Source organism: Pogona vitticeps, chromosome 2, assembly GCF_051106095.1.
Source record: "Pogona vitticeps strain Pit_001003342236 chromosome 2, PviZW2.1, whole genome shotgun sequence".
Taxonomy (NCBI): domain Eukaryota; kingdom Metazoa; phylum Chordata; class Lepidosauria; order Squamata; family Agamidae; genus Pogona; species Pogona vitticeps.
Window position 1 is genome coordinate 257,656,694 of NC_135784.1, and position 23,353 is coordinate 257,680,046.

At 40.7% G+C, this 23,353-nt stretch overlaps 1 protein-coding gene across 3 annotated transcripts in view; it reads right to left on the reverse strand.

The window, feature by feature from the left end:
* APC (APC regulator of Wnt signaling pathway) overlaps positions 1-23,353 on the reverse strand; it is a 107,043-nt gene that overhangs the window by 68,673 nt on the left and 15,017 nt on the right. For 2 of the 3 annotated variants that reach the window (XM_020780014.3, XM_072992455.2), the window contains one exon: positions 2,497-2,649. In XM_020780014.3, coding sequence (XP_020635673.2) covers positions 2,497-2,631 — 135 coding nt within the window. In that variant the 5' untranslated portion in view covers positions 2,632-2,649. Of the gene's footprint in view, positions 1-2,496; positions 2,650-17,990; positions 18,393-23,353 lie in introns of those variants that run through there. The other variant, XM_072992454.2, reaches the window with a different exon arrangement.

Here is a 23,353-nt window from a genome sequence, read left to right on the forward strand (position 1 = left end):
AGAATATTGGACTAAGACTCAGGAACCCTGGCTTCAAATCCCTACTCAGACATGGAAATGCAATGGGGGTGATGGTAATAGTATAGTATACCTTGAACAGCTCACATACCTTAAAAACTCTACTAGGATCACTCTAAATTCAAAGTGACTTGACAGGACATAACAACATTAGAATATCTATGCTAGTACATTTAGCTAGATCCATAATGTCCCAGACAGAACAGCCATGTTAGAATCATGAAGCAGAAAATAGACCAGCACATGAAGAGCTGGATTTAACTAGAGAGTTTTTCTTTCATTTAGGTTTTAAATTTTTCAGCTGAGAGGATTATGAGCTTTTCAAATCATCACAGTATTGGGGATTTATTTATTTTTTTAAAAAAGACAGACCTTTCTACAGTTTTGCATTAAACAGAAAGACAAGGACAGACATGCCTATTCCCCAACTGACAGCCCTGAAATTTATGGACAAGAGCAACACTGCAAACCTAGACATCAGAGATTTGACTAAGGGCTCATGCACATACACTAATATTAATATTAACTTAATATTATATATTACTTTAACATTAATGTATTCAATAAATATGCTAAACTATGCTATGTCAATATAATAATATATTAATATTCCCCAATGTAAATGTTAATTCAGAGCAAATGAAGACAGAGGCTGAAACATCTTGTCACAGTATTTCACACCACTTTAAATGCACTTTAAGGATACAGATGCATAAATAATAGTTGTAGTTTTACAGTTATGTTCATTTTGTACTATCATGTTACAGAACCAATATATTCTACAGTCAAAACTCACTGTTTTCTAATATGTCTCTTGTCATATACTTCATCTTATCTAGAGAGAAAACCATGCATTTCCAAAGTATGTCAATAAGAATGAGTGTCCTTGCTGAACAGAATATAAAACATGCTCACTGGATTTTATCCAACCAATTTGATCCAGTATGTAGCATCTAAAATATTTCAAGAATTGGTCAACTTGAATTACTTCTGCTTGTCAACAAGAAAAAAGTATTGGTGTCTACAAATCTTCCGAATTTTTTACTGCTTTCTGTTGCTGTTTTACTGTATTATTTCACTTCGTTTTACAATTATATGAACGTTTTCTGTTATATTTTCTACCCTGCTATCTCTTCATGAATATAAATATCCCAATATTATAACAAACAGTAACAGACATATACATGTGAACACATTAATATAGTGTTTATTTATTTACTTTTTCCATCTCTGCCAAGCTTCCAGTATGCACATACAAGGGGAATATACACAAAGTTTTCAGCATTTAAAAAAGTATTATACAATATCCTGCCTTTCCTCCAACAGCCTCGTGGCTAACACATCTTTACTAACTTTATCAGGCTGAGAGTTGTGCCTGCCCAAGGCATCCAATGAGTTCCACAGGTGAATGAAAAATTTAAATGTAAAGCAAAAAGAAAAAGAAAAGAAAAAAAGAGGGGGGGGAAGAAGTGTACTGCTTATATACCACCCCATTGCACTTGAAGCAGTCTCTGGGTGGTTTTCAATTTTGAATTATGCAGGCTATACATCCCCTACCACCACTTTACCAACCTTAAAGAGATGGAAGGCTGAGTTAACCATGAGGTGGCTACCTGAATCCATTGGGATCAAATTCAAATCATGAGCAGTGTTTTGACAGCAGTACTGCAGTTTAACCATTGTGCCACAAGGCTCCATGAATGTAGGCTTCCCAAACTAAGCGCCACCCAACACTGGCTCAACAGCAACAAGAAACCTACTTTAAAAATTGGAGGAGGGGGAGATGAGGGAGGGTGCAGAAATACCCTTTTTCTATTCTCTTTCAGCTACCAGCAGAGGACATTACCCCAAAAACTACCCCACTGGCAGAATGTCACTGAATCCAGCAAAAGAGTACTGCAAAACTGTATCCCTTTTTTGTAAATTTTCCTCTAGACAAGAACTGTAATTGGGAAAAAGTTAGGGTTCTCAGAAATCAGCTCATCTCATAATTATTTGTTCTAAACAAACTTCAAGATCAAAATACATGTAAGTTGTGTCCAGTCTAATTTTAGGGCAGAAAGCAGCTCATCAAAATTTTCAAATCTACCATGTATTTTGCATGAGAGACATAGTGATATACATATAAAGGATACCTGGGAGACCTAGATAAAGATTTTATACACATTATATATGCTGTATATAGTATCAGCTTCCTACACAATACACTTCAGTCTCTTGTCAGATAAAGAACACATGTATTTTATGATCTACATGTTACAAATTGCTTTTGACCGTTTAACTTTTGTAAGCAAAGAAGAGAAATGAATATTTTAAATAAATCACTTGGATCCAGCATAATTATGATAATACAAGGTGGTGGCCATAATCTCACTGCATGCAGTTTGGCATCAAATTACTTTTCTTATAAGTATTTACAGGACAATGTGATCAGGGCCACAAATCTCAAGGCCTGATGAAGTCAAATGATTTTCATACCTTCATATTAGATGCTTCAGTTTCCAGTTTTGTAAGATGATTTGAATTATCTTCCAGTTCTTGTCGAAGGTTTGAATTCTCCATTTTTAACGCCTCTACTTGTTTTAGCAACTGATCATATGACACTGCAGCCATTCTGGGCTACCCCAGGACCTAAAGAAAATAAAGAATTAATATTTTAGCCATCTGGTCCAAGAACTGAATTCTTAACCACAAGAAAATGCTTGACTAATTTGAAAATGCTATTTCATTCTTCACTTGAAGAATACAGTGGTTTTATCTCACAAAAACATTTTTACTGAACATTTAGTTGCATCAAATCATTTGCAGCTCAATAACCTTTAACTTCCTTATTTTAGGATTTAAAAGATTTGTTTATAGTTGTAATGAAAAATGGTTTCACAGTGTCTAAGTGGATCCAATATAAGCTGTAGTGATGCAGCCCTATTTACTGCTTTTCCAAGTAAATATCACTGTCTTTAGTTTAGAAAATAAAATGAATACTATTTCATTCAGAGTAATAACACATATTCAGAATGCAGGGCTTCAGAACTCAATGTTGTGTTAAATGCCAAGGCAACAACTAGTCTGCTTGAAGCACACTTTCAAAATTAAAACCATAATCTAGAGGATCACCAAACAAACTCTTCTCATTCCAACCAGACTTCCAAAGTATATCCAGCCCCCAATTTATGGTACAATCTGATTCTATATGGAAAGCTGCTTCTATGTAAGAAGTCCAGATGATCATTGTGACCACTCCTGGGCCGTTTAAAATCTTCACTGGATTTGTCACATCTCACTTGCTGCCACCCAATATGTGACCTGCTCTAACCTGGTTAATCACCTTTAAACTGCCCCTTTACTTTCACCAGGTTTGCCTTAAGTCAAAATCAAAAGAGCCAAAGCAGTTTTAAAATTGAAACATAAAAAGAAGTTCTTTATTGAAATATAACAAGTGGTAAACTGTACATTTTTTAGCTTGAGGTTATATTAAGAATACATGTTAAATTTCCCATGCTAGATCGTGCATTCTCTGATATAAAGTAATTATTTTATACATCCCACTCTGAAACCCTGTCTCCTTTCCTTAGACACAATTTAACTCTCTCTCCATTCCATCCTCTTCAGCTCTTCTTTATATATCTCCTGCCAGCTACTCTGGATTGGCTCTCCTGATTCTTCCAGCCAATCTCTTTCTGTTGTTGCTGGTAAAATGGGTGAGGGTTCTGTCACAATCATCATTATCATTGCACAAATGTCAAAAATAGGGGGAAGGGCTGTGCCCATCCAGAAGTAGCTGGACTTCACCTATCAACATCCCCAACCACCACGGTCAGGAATAAAGGAAGCTGGAGTCCAACAATATCTGGAGGGCTACAGGCTCTCCTTCCCTTCCCAAGAAGAGATAATGAAACTGTAGATATTAATCAACAGAAAAAAAATTAAATAGATATTGTGAATACATTTGTAATAATTTTAACAAATGTACTGTATTTGTGAACTCATTTGTGTAGATATAACAATGTACTAAATTCAACGAAGCAAATAGCTTCCTTTCTTCATTCTCTATGAACAAGAATCACATTGAACCTAAGTAAGCTTTCACTTAGAGGCTATTTTGTTACTGTATCTACCCTTCAAGTTGCTTCCAATTTACAGCCACCCTATGATTTAGTGATTTCCGGAAAATCCTATCATCAACCATCTTTCTTATGGCTTACTTTATTGAATCAATCTATTTCCTGTTTGGCCTTCCTGTTTTCCTGCTGCCTTCAACTTCTGCCAGCATCACTGTCTTTTCCTTTTTCTCTTCATCAGGTGCCCAACGTACACCAGCTTCAGGGTTTTGTTTATTTGTTTGTTTGTTCCTAGAGAGACTTCATGATTGGATGTGTCTTTCTGGAAGTCCATGATATCCATATAGTGGTGCCCCACATGACGATGATAATCCATTCCATGGAAATCGCTGTCTTGTGAAACCATCGTCTTGTGAAAACCATTTCCCCATTGAAATGCATCGAAACCTGTTTAATGCGTTCCAATGGGGAAAAATCATTGTCGTTTTGCAAAGATCACCCATAGGGAAGCCATTTTGCAAAGCGCTGATCAGCTGTTAAAATGGCTGTCCTGTGAAGCATCGGTCCGGAAAACACCTGTTTTACGAAGCGCCGATCAGTGCCAAAATCATCATCTTGTGAGAAACGATTTGCGAGGCACGGACCCAAACATCGCCCAGCAAAAATCGCCATTGGAAACAATGTGAATCGCTATAGGGATCGCAAAACCTCATCGTCATGCGGATTCGTCGTTTTGTGAGGTCGTCGTCTAGTGGGGCACCACTATACAGCTTTCTTTCAATACTACATTTCAAAAGAACTACATGCTGCACAGCCCAGAATTTCCAGGGTAAATTACTCTAAACAATGCTGAGTGGGACTGACATTCAAAACAGCTGATGAAGTCCAAACTACCTTCATAATGATTATATAGTTTCTAGTTAGCACTGGGTCCATTTCAAGGTCATAGCCTTTACTTTAAATAATCTGTCAGCTCAGATTCAAGTAACTCAGAAGGTGGTTGTGGCGTTCACCCTCATGCCCCTTGCTTGACTGTCAGGACTCAGAGCACACGAAGGCAAACAATTCCCTCTTTTACACTGCTTCCACTAGGTGATCACTAAATCACCAATACTTCAGGAAGATGAAGATTCGGGTCCACACTTCAAAGTCTTTTAAATATAACTTTGGTTTATTGATTACAGAAATTGATAGTGATTCATGAATATCTTCTTTAAGTAAATTTATTATTAACAACTATCTTCTATTTGATAATACAGTACACTCCTAACTCTAATGACCTCTCAGATTTTCCCAAACTCCACACTCTATCTCCTTCTCCACTCTCTCACGCTACACATCTCTCCCCTGACTCTCCCTCAGGCTCCGCCTCTTATAACATCCGTCTCGGCTCTGCCTCTCAGCAACATGAATATGCATGAACAACTAACGTAACAAAACATGAACCACTGACATAATAAAGGGGAACACTACAGAGGTCCTCTTATGAGTCTCACTGCTGCCTGCCAACACCTCGAGAGGCTTACTCTATTTCAGAACAACTAAAATTCAATGTGCTGTGTAAAAAAGAGCCTTTCTCTTTATTGGGTTGAAGCTGGAGACATGACCCTACAATGAATGCAGTATAAAGTCCAATTTTTAAAGCTAGCTTCAAGACAAACTGTGCCACTCCAAACTCAAGGCTCTATAAGACACATTCCTCAGACTACAATATCTACCTACAGTGGTGCCTCGCTTTACGATTGCCCCACATTATGGCAAAACCGCTTAACGATGATCTTTTTGCAATTGCAATTGCGATCGCAAAACGATGATCTGAATGGGGGAATTTCACTTTGCGATGATCGGTCCCCTGCTTCGGGAACCGATTTTTCGCAAAATGATGTTTTTCGAACAGCTGATTGGCGGCTTCAAAATGGCCGCTGGGTGATTAAAATGGCTCCCTGCTGTGTTTAGGGACGGATTCCTCACTATACAGGCAACGAAAATGGCCACCGTATGAAAGATCTTCGCTGGACGGTGAGTTTTTACCCCATTGGAAGGCATTGAACGGGTTTCAATGCATTTCAATGGGTTTTTTTTTTTTTTGCTTTACGATGTTTTCGCTTAACAGCAATTTTCCTGGAACGGATTATCGTCGTTAAGCGAGGCACCACTGTAATATGATTAAGGAACTAATTATCAAAGCAAGACAGATATCCAGAAGTAACCTACTGCAGGACAGACCCACAAAATGATGGAACACTGATAGATGTCACTTTCAATCCACAATTGAGACTACTCACATGCATCTTAAGTGTACTCCACCCCATCCTTGACAACAATACTTCACTATCCCAAGCCTTTGGTGGCAGAACTATAATTGCTTAGAGACAACCCCCATTTCAAGCAACTACTGACATACAATGGACCACACAACACTGACACAGACATGGGGACTAAACCCTGCTACAAACCCAGATGCCAGTTCTCCCCCCCCCCCCCAATATTTATTCTGGCAACATGATTATAAGACCTAAAATGTTACACACAAGAACAAGGGCACCTTTACTTGTTCTTGGCTAATGAGATCTATGCCACCTTTTGCCATTATTGCCCCACTGCACTCTAGGACAAACAGGATAATCTCTATGCAAAAGAATGAACAGACATGAATCAGACATCAGAAATCACAATACACAGAAAGAAACCTAACTCATATCACATCAGTCTATGGAAGCTGCTATTCTGGAAAAGAAACACTACAGAATAGATGTTAGAGACCTTGGGCACCTCCACCTTCCATTTCAGGATGCCCCACAGATGCTCAATAGGGTTTAGGTCTTGAGACATGCTTGGTCAGTCCATCACTTTTACCCTCAGCTTCTTTAGCAAGGCAGCGGTCGTTTTGGAGGTGTGCTTGGGGTCGTAATCATGTTGGAATACTGCCCTGTGGCTCAGTCTCCAAAGGGAGGGGATCATGCTCTCCTTCACTATGTCAATGAACTGTAGCTCCCCAGTATTGGAAGCACTCATGCAGCCCCAGACCATGACACTCCCACCACCATGCTTGACTGTAGGCACAACACATTTGTCTTTGTACTCCTCACCTGCTTGCCGCCACACATGCTTGACACCATCTGAAGCATCAAATAAGTTTATCTTAGTCTCATCAGATCACAGGACATGGTTCCAGAAATCCATGTCCTTAGTCTGTTTGTCTCCAGCAAACCGTATGCAGGCTTTCTTGTGCATCATTTTTAGAAGAGGCTTCCTTCTGGGACCACAGCCCTGGAGACCAATTTGATGCAGCGTGAGGCATATGATCTGAGCACTGACAGGCTGACCCCCACCCCTTCAACCTCTGCAGCAATGCTGGCAGCACTCCTACATCTATTTCCCAAAGCCAACTCCTGGATATGATGCTGAGCACGGGCACTCAACTTCTTTGGCCGACCATGGCGAGGCCTGTTCTGAGTGGAACGAGCCATGCTACCAACAAGGGATGCTAGCAGGCATCTTCAGAGTCCCAACATGTTTCCACAGGGTGTGTGGAAGGAAGGATGGTGCTAGGAGCTTTGATTACAAACTGACAATCCACCATATTCCTAAATTTGATTGTAGTCTTCATACCTGATCATGGTGGCCCTTTATTTTCCTAATTTGCAGTCATTGTCCCCTCTGCTCAATTTGGAAACATGCAGATATATACAAATGTCTGCAGATATCTGGATATACAGTGGTGCCTTGACTTACAAACATCCCTATTTAAAACCATTTCGAGTTACGACCAGCTCTGGCTGCAAAATTTTGCTTCTACTTGCGACCGGAGCTTCCACTTACGAACAGAAAAAGACAGGGGAAAAAGGTGAGAAATTCAAATTTTTAACTGTAGGTGCCGAAAGAGGCTGCTTCTTTGTAGCTCTTTCACCCCAGCAGTTGGAGAGTGTGTGCCAGAGGAGGCTTGGGACTGCCTCCTTCTGCTTCTGAGTGAGTGTTGTGTGTGTTTGCAGGGAGGCTTTGGGCTGCCTGGTAAGGTAAGGTGCTGTTTTCTGCTTTAAAAAAACTGTTCTGGGTATTTTTGCAGTGTGGTTTTGAGCTGGGGGGTTATATTTCTGTGCTGTGATGGGTCTTGGGGGATTTGTTTGTTTTTTGGTGCTTTTCCTCCCATTTCCGATGGGTCCTGGGGGTTTTTGTTGCTTTTTGGGGTGTTTTCCCCCATTTCCGATGGGTCTTGGGGTTTTTGGTTTTTTCCTCCCATTTCTGATGGGTCTTGGGGAGTTTTGGTGCTTTTTGGAGTGTTTTTTTCCCATTTCCGTTGGGTCCCTCAGAAGGGGTTTGTTTGTTTTTTGGTCCCCCCCATTTCTGATGGGTCTTGGGGGGTTTTTTGGCTCCCCCCCATTTCCAATGGGTCTTGGGGGTTTGTTTTGTTTTTTGGCTTCCCCCCCATTTCCGATGGGTCTTGGGGGATTTGGTTGCTTTTGGGGTGGTTTCCCATTTCCTAGGGGTCCTGTATGCTTCCCTTGCTTTTTCCTTTGTTTTCTTTGAATTTCCGACCTATCCCCTTTTTTCTTTGTGCATTTCTGATCTGCTCCATTTGTTTTCTATCAATTTCCAACGGGTATTGCATGCTTAATTGCTTTTCTTTCTCCCCTCCTCCCTTCGGCCGGAAGGGATTAATCATGTTTCCAACGAGTCTTGCAGTGATTTTTCTGGGGTGATTTCTTTTTTCTTTGGCCGGAACGGATTAATTGCATTTCAATGCATTCCTATGGGAAACGGTGCTTCGACCTACAACCAATTCGAGTTATATCCATCTTCTGGAACAGATTATGGTCGTATGTCAAGGCACCACTGTATATCAAATCTGATGATAGTCACAACCCCCTCAAATATAAACCAATAAGCTGGAAATAATAATAATAATAAACAGGAAATGTGTATTAAAATAAGAAAAGGAAGTCTGGTCAGGTTTAAGTAAACGGTACAGTCCACCAGATGGTCCAAACTGCATAAAGCCTTACCATAGGTATTGACAAAAGTGTTCAACTCCTTGTGTCAATAGGTTAAAACACAGGCAACTGTGGTTAGTTGAGAAAACATGGGGTTGAAAGAAAGATGGCCACAGCAGTCAAGTATGTGTGTGAGGCAAACAGTCAGAGAAGAATCTGAAGCTGCTCCGTGAACCTGGATAGGTATACCTAACAGACAGCTAGGAATCATTAACCTTTAATATTGAGGGATCTGGGCTTCCTAGGTTTGGTAAGGAATCCAAAACAAAAATGAAAACTCTCTTGAATATTTAGATATCCACAAATTTGCCTTATCTCATTGCAAGTAACTGAGACAGGTTTTCACCAACTGAAATTAATTCCATTATTAAAACCAATTCATTACCAACACAGATGAGTTATGTAAACCAGTGGTTCTTAACGTGGGCGACAATGCCCCCCAGGGGGCGATTTCATTTTTAAGGGGGGCAGTAGAATGAAAAGGGGCGGTGTGGGGGTGCTGGAGCTGAAGGGGGGCGGTAGGGGGGCGCTGGAGCGAGCCAAACCTGTGAAGATGGCTGCAGCCTTTTTACAGTGTGCATGAATATATATTTTCCTCCAATCTTAATTTAGTTTCAGAGTTTTTGTCTTGAAATTTTTAGTTCCTGCATTGCGGTTTGTTTTTATGCCCTTTTTATATTTCTTTTTGCGTCTTAAAATTCACTTGCAACTAAATTATTAAATGTTACTTTTTTGGGGCATTTCATTCTCTTGGAATTGAATTTTGTTTTCAGGGGTCATTGGATTTAAGTGTCTAAATAAATAAATAAATAAATAAATAAATAAATAAATAAATAAATAAATAAATAAATAAATAAATAAATAAATAAATAAATAAATAAATTAATGAATTAATGAATTAATGAATTAATGAATAACTAACTAACTAACTAAATAAATAAATAAATAAATAAATAAGATATCATCACCATGGGGAGGGGGGCGATGATAACTTCCTCAATGGCTCAAGGGGGCGTTTCTTTCAAAAAGGTTAAGAACCACTGATCTAAACCAATGGCTGTCAATCTTGGATATTCTAATGCTCTTGGACTATGACAACCACTGTCTCTTAACATTCGTCATGCTGGCTGTTCAATAAGAAGAAGTTCAACAGTACCCACGATCCCAAGACTGGGAACTATTGATCTAATCATGATTTACGATTAGGGCTGAAAAATCTATTTTTTAAAAAAAGTGTTTATTTATTTGTCTTATTTATAGGCTGCCTCTCACACGATAAGGAGATCTAAGGTTCACAGTTTTAAAAAAGTAGAATTATAAACACAATCTGATTTGTAGTCTTGTTGGACTACAAATCGCATTATCTTGACTAGTTATCAGGCCGGCTAAGACTCATAAGAGCTGGAGACCAAGAGCCACAGTCATCATAAGTGGCAAGCCTCAGGCTCATATGCTCTCCCCTTTCTCCATGTATAAGAATAAAAAGCATATGCTTCCATTTTTTTAACTAAAACTGTTTCCTGCTATGCACAAGTTAAGACAACTCTGATTTATTCTAATAGTTATTTTAATTAACTAGTTTAAAATAAGTAACCCCATATTCTGAAGTTTTATTTTGTTTTTATGTAGGAGAATAAGAACAACCGCAATTCGTCAAGTTCTTATGTAACAGAAACTGTGATACAGTCCAAAATGAAAGTGAAGGTTTTCGCTACTAACATTTCATGGAGAAGCTGAGTTTACAGAAGTCTGAAGCTCACTGCAGCTTGGTTGAGACTGAAACCGTTGTTTAAACAGTGGACAAAAAAGTTGTGGCCCTCCAGATTCCACAACTCTACTTTGGGTGATTGGCCATATATAGTGGCTGGTTCAGACAATTAATTTGTTTATTTTCTTTTTCAAATCATGGATGGAAAAACTTTGATCTCCACATTTTCTAACCTATATAGTGGACCCTTGACTTACAGACGGCTTGACTTACAGACTTTTTGAGTTACAGACTTCTCTGGCCGCAAAATTTAGGTTTGACTTGCAGCCTGAGAATTGACTTACAGACCAGAAAAAAACCAAAATGGAACAAAAATGGCCTGTTACAGGATTAATCGGTTTTCAATGCACTGTAGGTCAATGGAGACTTGACCTACAGACTTCTTGACTTGAGAACCGCCTTCCAATACGGATTAAGTTCTCAAGTCAAGACCCCACTGTAACTCCCTTACTATTAGCCTTGTTGGGTGACATGACAGAGTTGTAACCTGAATGGAAGTCAGAACATCTAGAGTGATTGATATTCCTGCTCCAGTTTTAAATCCATTTTACTAATGTTTCCAGACAAAATGTATCCACAAGCCAAATTCAATTTTCCCAGCACATTCTGTTATACATCTAAAGTTGAATATAGCTCAACTTTAGCGAACTATTAGGAGAAACTCTTGAGAGGAAAATATCAATATTTTACATGAAGACTAACATTCAATGAAAACATTCATAGTAACGTTTTCACATTAGTTTATAGTAGCTTAGAAAATGTCAACAAGCACAGACCCATTATACAAAGAAACCTGTATAAAACAACTGCCGCCAACTTCTAGTTCACATAAGCTTATCTTTATCAGACAGGCCAAAAGTCAGTCTCCCAACCATTCCTAAAAATAAGTAGAGACAGAACCTTGAAACTCTTGGGAGAATTTTTTTACAAATATGGAGCCACCATAGTAAACAACTCTTAAAAATGGTAAACTGCAAGCACACAAATAAACAAAGACCTCCATGGAGAACCAGAGAGAGTGTATGTATAAATGACATCATTAGACCTGAAAACATAGTACCAGCCAGTGTAAGTAACACTAGATGAATACATTGATACCTTCAGATACAGTCAACCCTCGACTTCCAAATGTCCTTAGATACGACCTTTTCAATTTACGAACTGCTCCGTTGGCAAAAATTGGCATCGACTTGCAAACGGAGCTCAACCTACGAACGAGGTCAAGGCTCCATTCGCAAGTCAATGCCATTTTTTTGCCAATGGAGCCGTTTGTAAATGGCTCCCTGCAAAAAGGCAGGGAGAAAGAGCTGGAAATTCGAATTTCCCGCCCTTTCTCCCTGGCTTTTTGCCTTTGGAGCTCTCAAAGGACTTCCTCTGATGTTGGGGGGAAAGCCCTTTGAGACCTCCGGGGACCCCAGGGAGGTCTCCCAGGGCTTGCCCGCCACCATGGGAGACCTCCCTGGAGGTCGCTGCTGCCGCGATCTGCGCCTTCGGAGCTCTTAAAGGGCTTCCTCCGATGTTGGATGGAAAGCCCTTTGAGAGCTCCGAAGGCAAAAAGGCAGAGAGAAAGGGCTGGACATTCCAATTTCCCACCCGTTCTCCCTGCCTTTTTGCCTTCGGAGCTCTCAAAGGGCTTCCTCCGATGTCTGGCAGGAAGCCCTTTGAGAGCTCCGAAGGTGTCGATCGCAGCGGCAGGGACCCCCAGGGAGGTCTCCCATGGTGGCGGGCAAGGACAGTTCAAGATAATCGTCTAGAACAGTGGAGGCAAACCTTTTTCAGCTCAAGTACCCAAAATGAGGGGGTAAGGAAGAAACCAGTGGCTGCCATGCCACCCGGAAGACCAGAACCTGAACAGGAAGTGGCAGTTTCAGGGGGAATCATGGGGATGGACAGGAAGTTAAAGGGGGAATCATGGGGACGGACAGGAAGTTAAAGGGAGAATCATGGGGACGGATAGGAAGTTAAAGGACCCAGAACAGAAAGAGAAAGGGGGAATCTGAGCTGCAACCACTTCAAAAGTTTTGTTTCCACAAGGGTGGGTGGCTGGGCCGCTCACTCGCGTGCCAGAAGGGCTTCATGTGCCAGATGTGGCATGCGTGCCATAGGTTCGCCATCACTGGTCTGGAAGATATATTTAAACAAGTTAAGAAAAGGACAACCCTGAGTGACTCTGCCATCAAATGTTGCATCACTTTCCCTAAAAAGAGGCAGTTAGAAACAGGCCTGACAATGGTCACACCTTCTTTAGATAAACATTCTTTCTTAGGGAGTAAGTGGATCTCTATTCTCTGGACTAGTGAGTATCTAGAATTTTCAATAAAATTGTAAGAAAAGAAGGTTGGACATGTGTGTGTGAATGACAATAGTTTTTCTTGGCCTAACTATTAAAGGAAGAGTGAGCTATTTAAGGACATTTTACTTTTAAAATATGTCTAGAAGGAATACACTAAGAAGGAGGACTAGAGAGAATGGGAACTGAGACAGTAAGAAACACAGAAGTCAGTTCTGGTAGAGAATACAAACAAGCACAGTGACCAAAGGCAATCCAGCCGCAGGCTATGAAGCACGATTATTACAATGCACATTCTGAACTCAGTAATTAATTATAATTATGCATACAAATTATGTTCAGAAGTCAAAGACACAGATGAATTAGCCTTGTTAATATATTGTGGTGTAGATAAACCTTAGGAAAATGAACAAAAAGAGCAGCAGTACAAATAAATGCTTATATGAACTATGATAACTTTTAACATCTCCTGCTTTTCTCTGCATATTAGAAACTTCCATTGCAATCCACTTCTTGCCACACTGCAATGTCAATTCATGGTAACAGAAGATTTAACACAAAATTTGAAGCAAAAAGCCTCAATCTGAAGGCTGGAAACTGAGATCAAAGGTCCTGACACAGATTTACTAACTTCCCAACTTATTGGAATTAACACCTCTTATTAAAACAGGGATGCAGTCTGTGACATTTATATTAACAGCAGATAGTATCTAGCTGATAAATATTAAGAATTATATTTTCATGGATCAACTAAATGAATTTAGTGTTCACTGCTCTCTTAGTGAGAAACAAGCATCATCACTAGGTATTTCAATGGAGGAATGCAATTGTATGAAGACTAATTTTAGAAAGGAAGTAATTACCTTGACAGAGTTTCCACAATTCCTTAGCTTTGGCTCATGTGTACAAGACAATAGCTTTTTGGTGCTAGTGCATCAAAACATTTTTGCACAATTACCATTTATTGAAATGAATTGAGAATTGACTTCTGGTAGGGGAACTGGGATCCACCGGAGCTTCATTAATGGAAGAAAGGACATGGGAAGCAATGTATCTAACACCACTTCACAAACTATTTTATGGGTCTCCCAATTGTCCTCCAGAGTAAACCTGAGGAGTCAGGCTGCAGATAGGAAACAAACTCAATGAAAATTGACTCTCCTGAACTTGAATTATCTAGTTCACAAAGTTATAATGAATAGAAGTCCAGATTCAACATTTGTCTTGAAAGAAATCTTGAAAAACCCAAATGGAATTGCCTTCATCTATGATTTTATGAAGGTACGCTTGTCTTGAGTTAAGGGTCTGATGTTTTCCACACCAATGGATACACAGAAAGTGACAAAAAGAAACCTCTGCTTAAAAAGTCACAGCTGATCTGACAAATTAAAAAACAAATTAAATGGTTAAGATATTTAAGAATATTTTTGACCAGAAGTGGGCTACTTCAATAGCGTTATCTCAACTATTTGCTAGCTCTGTTACAGATATTTCTTACTGAAATAACTTCCATCTCCATTTCAGTGGGCAAATGATCCCATATATCCCTCTGTGAAGACAAACATATTACCCACTGCAGAATTCTGACATCAGAAAGACCAATCACCATGTCCTGAAAGGCAGACAGAAATGTGTTTCCAAAAACAAAAAAACATGAGGATCATTTTCTAACAATTTCTTATTTCTGTTTATGTCATATTCTTTTATCTTTAATAATTACAATGCCACAAACACAAAAATAATAGCATTTTACATATATTACAAATTACAACAAAACTTGATGTATACATTGAAATAAACCAAATACAGATGCCCTCAATACTGAATTGCACCGCGTATTTGGGGTACTGTATTTTGTTCTGTATTATGGAACCATGACTATCTGTATTTTAGCAAAATAATTCTAACACTGCATGAATTATGTGCAAAATAACCTCAATAAAATGCTTTATGTGCAAAGTATAAGGGTGATTCAATCATTATAATAACAATAATTCTTGTCTGTTTATTAATAGTGTGCTTTTTTTCTACTTATCAATTTCAATACTTTAAAAAGTTGCCTCAAGGTGCTAGGCTTGAACCTTTTTCGATTTTTTTTTGTTTAATACCGTTTTTTATTTACCATATTAAAATCACTCTTCATACTTCTGCATAGATTCGTACATATCTGGTTTACTGTGATGTGTAAAATCAGCATCCAAGAGACCAGAGAGGAGTCCAACTGCTGCTATACATGTGTCTGTACCTCATCTCAGTTAACAAATATGACACCGTTTTGGCATAGCATCACATCACCCAGCCACAGGTTACTATTGTGTTTTTACCGGGGGGCGGGGGGCGGCGGCACAGTATGTACTGGGATTGTTGCTTCTATAGCATCTCTGGTTCTTACAACTCCTCTCACAGAACTTTTCAAGCCTGGTGGCACTCATACACAATTCTCCCGTTTCCCAAAGGCACATTCAAGTTGCTTCAGGGGCAATCTCTCTTCTTACACAGAGAGTGGGAGAGCTCATAACACATAAGGGGTAGAGTTTGTGCAACTGAAGAGAGTATTTTAACTACAAGGTTGGATTTAATTAAAGTGGAGTGCTCAATTTTCCCACATATTGAAGAGTGAGCTCTTCCAAACGCATCCTAGAAAAACATGAGGCAATGAAAAGCTACTTGACCATCAGTTACATATCGATCTAGAGATGGAATGGGAGTGGTCAATATTATGCCCAACAACCTAAATCAAGAGATGTGAATCAGAACAAGTATACAGATTATGTAGCGAAGAGTCCTTACCTATTTTGCTTCTCATTATGAAAATATGACTCACATCATAAGAAAAATAGAACGGCCACCAAAAATAGCATTATTTCAAGAACACAACTGACTCAACATAGCTGCTTTCACATAACAAGCCAATGTAAAAATGGTTAGTGTTTAAAAGTCTTATCAGTGCTTGAAGTCTATTATTTCAGTACTGTTGTTATATACTAATACTGTACGTTTTAATACTACATTGATGTCTTCCTTCTTAAGTCTCACCTCAAATTCGTTTTCCTAACCATTCTCATTTTAGGTAGCATTTATTTGTGTGCCTTCTACCTACATTTTAAAATCATAATAAGAGTTCCCTATTATGGCTAATATTAATCACAAAAAACCACACACCAATAAATTCAGTGGGACTTACAACGTACAGGAATGCATCCCACTCCTGTTCCACCTAGCAGCTTATATTACTGATATTTTAAAGAAGGCCAAATATTCACAGTTCTATTATCCTTTGATAAGATGTACTCCACTAATAACACTGAAGGCGTCACTAAATTTGCATTATTAGGTATAAAACAAAATCTTACTATGTATTAAGCAGAGAAAGAAAATCTTCAAATACACAGCTAGATTCCGCTTTAGTCATATTTAAGAACAGATCCACTGAAATAAGTCATGATGAAAGTCCATTTGATTTCAGTGGGTGTACATTAAGTAATACTAAGGCTGGATCCAATAGTTATCTTTACCAGTAAAGAAGAACAGGAGCTGACACAGTTAAAACCTGACAATACTGAAGGGTGCAATAATTTGAAAAATGACCCCATAAAAACTGGCAAAGATAAGGACACATACTTTAAAAATGAATATTTAGGTCTAGAATTTCTAGAGACAGAGTAAGTGCAAAAACAATTCAAAAAAGAGCAAATCACCTTTAAAACACTGTCTGCTGATTGTGTTACTTAACCTTAATTTAAAAATTATTTTAGTTTTCATTATTTTAGCTTCCATACTGCTATACAGTATTACTCCTATTTATGCTGACACTCAAACAAAATTTCCATTTTGTTATCCAGTGATGTATCAACGCTGACCTAATTATTACATTTAAAAACTGCATCTGACAAGAAAAAAGAAAGGAGTCAGTACTTCATACATAATTTATTAAGAATGCTAACTGCGCCCAGGACTCAGTAACTCTCAGAATTTCTTTTGATAATGAATAGATTAAATCAGAAGGTTTCTGGTGAATGAGCAATACTGTACTATTCCTTCTTTTTTTCACCTTCATGTGACATTTCAGCATTTGCTTTTTTGACGGGTGGCAACAGCCTTCTTACATTCCTGGGTGCAGCAGTGCAGTTGAAGCTCTTGTCTCTATGCAGCTTTTTCTTTCAGTAAAGAAGTGCTGCAGCAAACTGCAGAAATGCCAGCAACTCATCATGTCACTAACAAAGGCAATGGGATTTTGCAGCATATTCAGCAGGGAGTCTTCATGGCATGCATCTAGTCCAAAACCAAATCTTAACATTACAAAATTACAGCAATCCATTCTCTATAATACCTTCTTCATCCTCCCCCTTACAGCCCTTGCATTGTGGTGCTGTTAGATTCAAATCAAGGCATCTCCTCCACTGCTTTGTGTCCCTTTCTCTGGCTGCTGCCACTGTGACAAGAGGGAGGAGGAGGAGGGAGGATTTCAATGAGCTCAGTTCTAATTCCTCTAAGCAATGAATCTGATTCATTCTTTGTTGTCCTTCACTCGTCTCCTAAGATACTATTTTCTCTCGGTTCTATGTCAAACCTTTAAAACAACAATTTTTTGTGCTACAAAGGCATGATTTTTCTATTGCCTTCAAAACCCACCCTTACCTCCTCCTCCTCCTATTATGTCAAAAACATGGACCAGAGCCCTAGGAATCTGTTCCTAATTTCTTTCTGTACAAATGCAGAAAGGGGAAGGCAGGAGGGAGAACTGCCCTACATCCGCTTTTCCTTACATTTATCACCCAGTAATCAGATGAGACAACGTTGTCATCACCGATACTAATGCTCAGCACCCACTCTTTAACAAGAAGGCAAAATTAACATTTACCTACCCCATTTCCGATGTCGACTGTACCTCCATTCAGTCTTCAACATCCAGTACCTTCCTGTATTCAATGTCTGCACTAAAGCCAGCGCCAATACAGCCACATTCCAGTCACGTGTGCACCCAGCCCAACCCAGCCAATGGCCCTGTTCACATCAGAAAATGTGACATACTCTTGTTCACATCCAGTGCTTCTTTTTCTACTATCCATCCTGACTCCTGTCAATTTACAGTCTGGACAATCCAGCCAGAGAGATGGGAGGGGTAACTTGTCAATGAGAACAGGAAAGGACACAACCTTTAGAAAGCAAAGAGGGAAAGCAGAAAATGGAACTGGGTCAGTGAAAGAAATAATAGTGAAGAGGGGGGAGAGATAGACACCCAGAATCAATTTCTTCAGTGCAACTGCAGGATTTCCCTTTGTGCTATGAACAGATTTGTCAAGATGAATATTTACATCTTAAAGGCAACTGGCAACATAAAAGCATGGGAAAAAACAGTTTACGTGACGGCAAAGATTGCTAATTTAACTCAGATCTGTGTTCTACTACTGATTGCAACATCTGCCTAATCCATTCTAGTTTAAGCTGTAGGATTCTGCTTTACAGTACTGTGTTGAATAAGATGACCTTCAAGTCTTATCCAGACCTCTCTAGTAGCAGCTCATTTTAAAGCAAAATAAATCTACATGGGATATGTAGGTTTTACAGAAATAAAACCATTAAGTATATAACACAAAAATACATCCTGAAGCATCTGTGCAGCAGCTGTATCTAATGCTTCAATACACATGTAGACACAAGAATACAACTCTTTATTTTAAAAAAAATGAAGGTAAGGTGGATTACAATATATTAAGCTGAAGACAACCATCCTTAATATCACAGGGTCACTTCTGAGAAAACACTGCTGGTCTTAGCAGATGATTATACTTGAAATTGATAGAATGACTCCAATAGGAAAAGAGCTGTTGTTAAAAGACAAACAGATCTGGAAAAACATTGGAGTTCAAGATGTTCCAAGACTATACACTCCCCAACCCCCTAACTATGATAGCTAAAGTTTATGGGATTTGTAGTTCACAAACATCTGGGACCCCGAATTTGGAAATTACTGAGATGGAAAAACCTTAGTTATGCAAAGGGTGTGTCTTGCATCCTGTCTGAATGGGTGGTGAGTTGCTGAAAAAGAATCCAGCTTCTGTGCAGTTGTGCGCAATTCTGATGGCTTAAATAATCTGTTTTCATATTGTTATCCCTACACATATAAGACATAATGGCTGCACTCTTGTATAGCAATTAAAATTTGTTTATTTATTATTTTAATTATGTTGTTCTTCTCTTCAGAAAGGCCCAGGTTGGTACACAGTACAAAAAACCCACGCACATAACAATAAAACACTCCGCATACATGATAAAATGATAAAACTGTAGGAGCAAAGGAGAGTCACTATTCTAATAAAGACTCTGAACATTTGTCAGGTTTAGAAAGGAGATCATCTACGGAGTCATCTGTTTTCCTGAAGGTTACCTCACTGCATGACAAGCAAATTTAGTGCCCAAGATCTTTGCAGGCAGCTTCCTTCCTCTCAGGCAGATTTGATACGCACAATGCACATTTTGTTTGTAAGAGTGAAAATATACATAGAATTTAAGTGTCTCTAAAATTAATGGTGAAACACGCATGCTGAATGGAACATTCAGTTGAGAAGAGCTGTAAGGACAGCCCCTGGGAATGTCTGAAAGCTCTTGCTCTTTGAGCTTGATGCATAGACAGCATAATTAATATTATTTGAAATTACAGATGACATAAACCGGGAATATTCAAGGACTGAGTTGGAATTTCTGAATCTTTGACAATACATTAATAGGCAGGGTACCCTAATGGGAGTTATACTGTAACAAACATCCCTGAATGTACTTTATCATTGCTCTTTGAAATATAGAGCTTCATTCTATACAACAAGCGCTGGAAATTTTGCCACTCTTTGGTAAAGCAGAAATTGGTGGCTGAAATCTTTGAAGTCTTTGATCTTGGAAACCAAGAATCTTACAGAGGAAGACTTCATAATATCTGCTAACCTAGGCTGCTGGAAAATCACAGAGTAAGATTTTTTGGAAAAAACTACTGTTTGGCTCTAGATGACATCTACGATAGCCTCTTCTCCCTCCCTTGGAATACTGAATATCTTGTTTGCAAGTTTGAAAGAAATTGGCTGTAACTTTTTGAAACTATCTCTGATAGTTTTCACTTATGTATCAGTTTCTTCCCCTCTACACCAGTAAAATTACTTAAGCAACATGCTATTATTTTTATTTTCCTTCCTTAGCACTATTCTTCTCCTTCAAAGAATCTCTGAAGACCACACATGTCAATATATCCCTCTCCTGTCAAGGACATGGAAGTTTGGTTTGGAAATTGACTGGAAGGGGGTGGAAGAGGGCAATTTCCATACATGCCTGCTTCCTTCCCCTTATGGTTCCACCACTGCAACCTTACTCTAATCCCCATGCATTCTTCTGAGGGCTTTTCTCCCTCATATTTCCTTTTCACACCATAAAGAAGAAGAACAGAAGTTTTACACAGACTAATTCTGAGTTGTGAAAATGAGTTGCTACAAAGAAAGGGAAAATTTGGAGTGACTTTCTTTGTGACAGAGGACAGACGCCTTTTTAAACCCTGATTTTAATGCTTTCTGTGTTGGAAAAAATCACATATAATGTGTAATGTTTTGAAAGAAACTCACAGGGAATTCAGTCATATGGAAAACAGTATCACAGTCTGAATAACCTTTTCCCTTAATTCTGAGGAAGTGGTGAGTTATCCTGGTGAGTTATCCTTTGCTGGGTGGAAAGGGAAAGGCATTCAAAGGACCTTTTACCATTTTCTTATATACAGAATTATTTGTCCAACAATTCCGGAAAATAGTTCTGGATATAATTTGTGAACCCTAATTAAAGCATTAAAAAAGAATCCAGTTACACATCTATTTGATTTATCACATTAAAGAGGATTTGATTTTAATCATTGGTGGTAAAAGGATTTTATGGACTCAGTGTGTTTTACAAGACAGAATAGGCAAACTGTGTCCCTCTAAATATTTCTGGTCTTCAACTCCCATCAGCCTTAGCTAGCATAGCCAATAATATCCAATGTTGTGAGATGCAGACTAACAACATCTGCCCCCATCCCCCTAGATACTGCCTACTTCCTGGTGAGGCCCTTTATCCACAATCTACTGCCAAGAATCCAAAGTTTGCTTCTATGTAGGGAATAAAAGAAGTTGAATCAAATGCTCTGGTTGCAATCTGATGTACACTTACTACTGTATTGGGAAAATTTGGTTTAAAAGGTGTTTCTAAGGATTTGATTATTTCTCTTAGTTAGCAGAGTATAAGATAGAAAGAAACACAGATGCATGGGGAGATCAGCCCAGTCTCATCAAACAACACATCATGTCCCACACACTAGCACTTTGTACAGTGGAATCTTGACTTACGAATGGCTTCACTTGCGAACTTTTCGACCTACGAACTTCTCCGGCCGCAAAATTTTACTTCGACTTGCGGCCGGAGAATCGACCTACGGACCAAATTTGGCGCTTTCCCCACCTCCCCCATCCAGTCCGTAGGCCGTAGGTAATACCTCCAGATGCCTTGCAGGGCTTCTCTGCCGCCATGGAAGGTATCTCGGAGGTCCCCGCCGCCGACGACAGTGCTTCGGAGCCACTATTGACGGCGGCGGGGACCTCCGAGATGCCTCCCATGGTGGCAGAGAAGCCCTGCAAGGCATCCGGAGGTCCCCTGCTGCCGCCACCACTGGAAGCCACGCCGCGCCTGGCAACCCAAGCCATGCTCGGACTCCCAGGAGTCCAAGCATGGCTTGAGTTGCCCGGCACGGCTTCCAGCGGCGGCAGCAGCAGGGTAGGGGGTGTCCAGATGCCTTCCAGTGCTTCTCTGCCTGGAAGGCATCTGGAGTTCTCCACCCTGCCGCCGCCGCCAGGAGCCGTGCCGCGCCTGCCTATCCCAGCCATGCTGGGACTCCTGGGAGTCCGAGCATGGTTGGGAAACCGGGCGCGGCGCAGCTCCAAGCGGCGGCGGGGGCAGGATAGGGGGGTCCGGATGCCTTCCATTGCTTCGCCTGGAAGGCATACGAACCCCCCTACCCTGCCCCCGCCGCCGCTGGGAGCCTTCCAAGCTCTCAAAGGGCTTTCTCCAATGTTGGGGGGAAAGCCCTCTGAGAGCTCGGAAGGCAAGGCAGGGAGGAAAAGGCTGGAAATTCAAATTTCCCACCTTTTCTCCCTGCCTTCTTGCCTTCCGAGCTCTCAAATGGTTTCCTCCGATGTCCGGCAGAAAGAAAGCTCCGAAGGCAAGAAGGCAGGGAGAAAAGGCGGGAAATTCGAATTTCCAGCCTGTTTCTCCCTGCCTGTTTGCCTTCCAAGATCTCAAAAGGCTTCCCCCCCCCCCGACATTGGAAAAAGCCCTTTAAGAGCTTTGAAGGCTCCCAGCAGCGGTGGCGGTAGCAGGGTGGGGTGGGGAGTGTTCGGATGCCTTGCACGTGGAGAAGCAATGGAAGGCATCCGAACACCCTCTACCCTGCCGCCGCCGCCGCTTGGAGCCACGCCACACAGGGCAACTCCAGCCATACACAGAATCCCGGGAGTCCAACCATGGCTGGGATAGCCGGGCGCGGCGCGACTCCTGGGGGCGGCGGCGAAGCTGCGCCACGCCCCGCAACCCAAGCCATGCTCGGACTCCTGGGAGTCCAACTATGGCTGGAATGCCCGGCGTGGCGCTGTTCCTGGCGGCGGGAAGCCGCGCCACGACCCGCAACCCAAGCCATGCTCGGACTCCTGGGAGTCCAACCATGGCTGGGGGTGCCCGGTGCGGCGCCGCTCCTGGTGGCGGGGGCGGCAGGAAGCTGCACCCCGCAATCCAAGCCATGCTAGGACTCCTGGGAGTCCAACCATGGCTGGGATGTCCGGGTGTGGCGCGGCTCCCGGCGGCGGCGCAGGAACCTCCAAAGGCCTTCCCCGCCACCATGGGAGGCCTCTTGGATGTCCCCCACACCGCTGATAGTGCCTCAGAAGCACTATCAGTAGCGGCGGGGGACCTCCGAGAGGCCTCCAGCAGCGGCGCCAAAGCCCTCAGAGTCCTCCAGCAGACTCAATGGCTGTAGCGGGGGACCTCCGAGAGGCCTCTGGCAGCCACGCCGAAGCCCTCAAAGTCCTCCAACAGCAGCGATGGCGGCAGCGGAGGACCCCTTGAAGACTTCAGAAAGGTAAGGTGTTTTATTTTTTAATTTATTTTAAAATTTTTTATGTGTGTGTGGGGGGGGTTTTCTCAGGCCAGATACGGATTAATAGGTTTT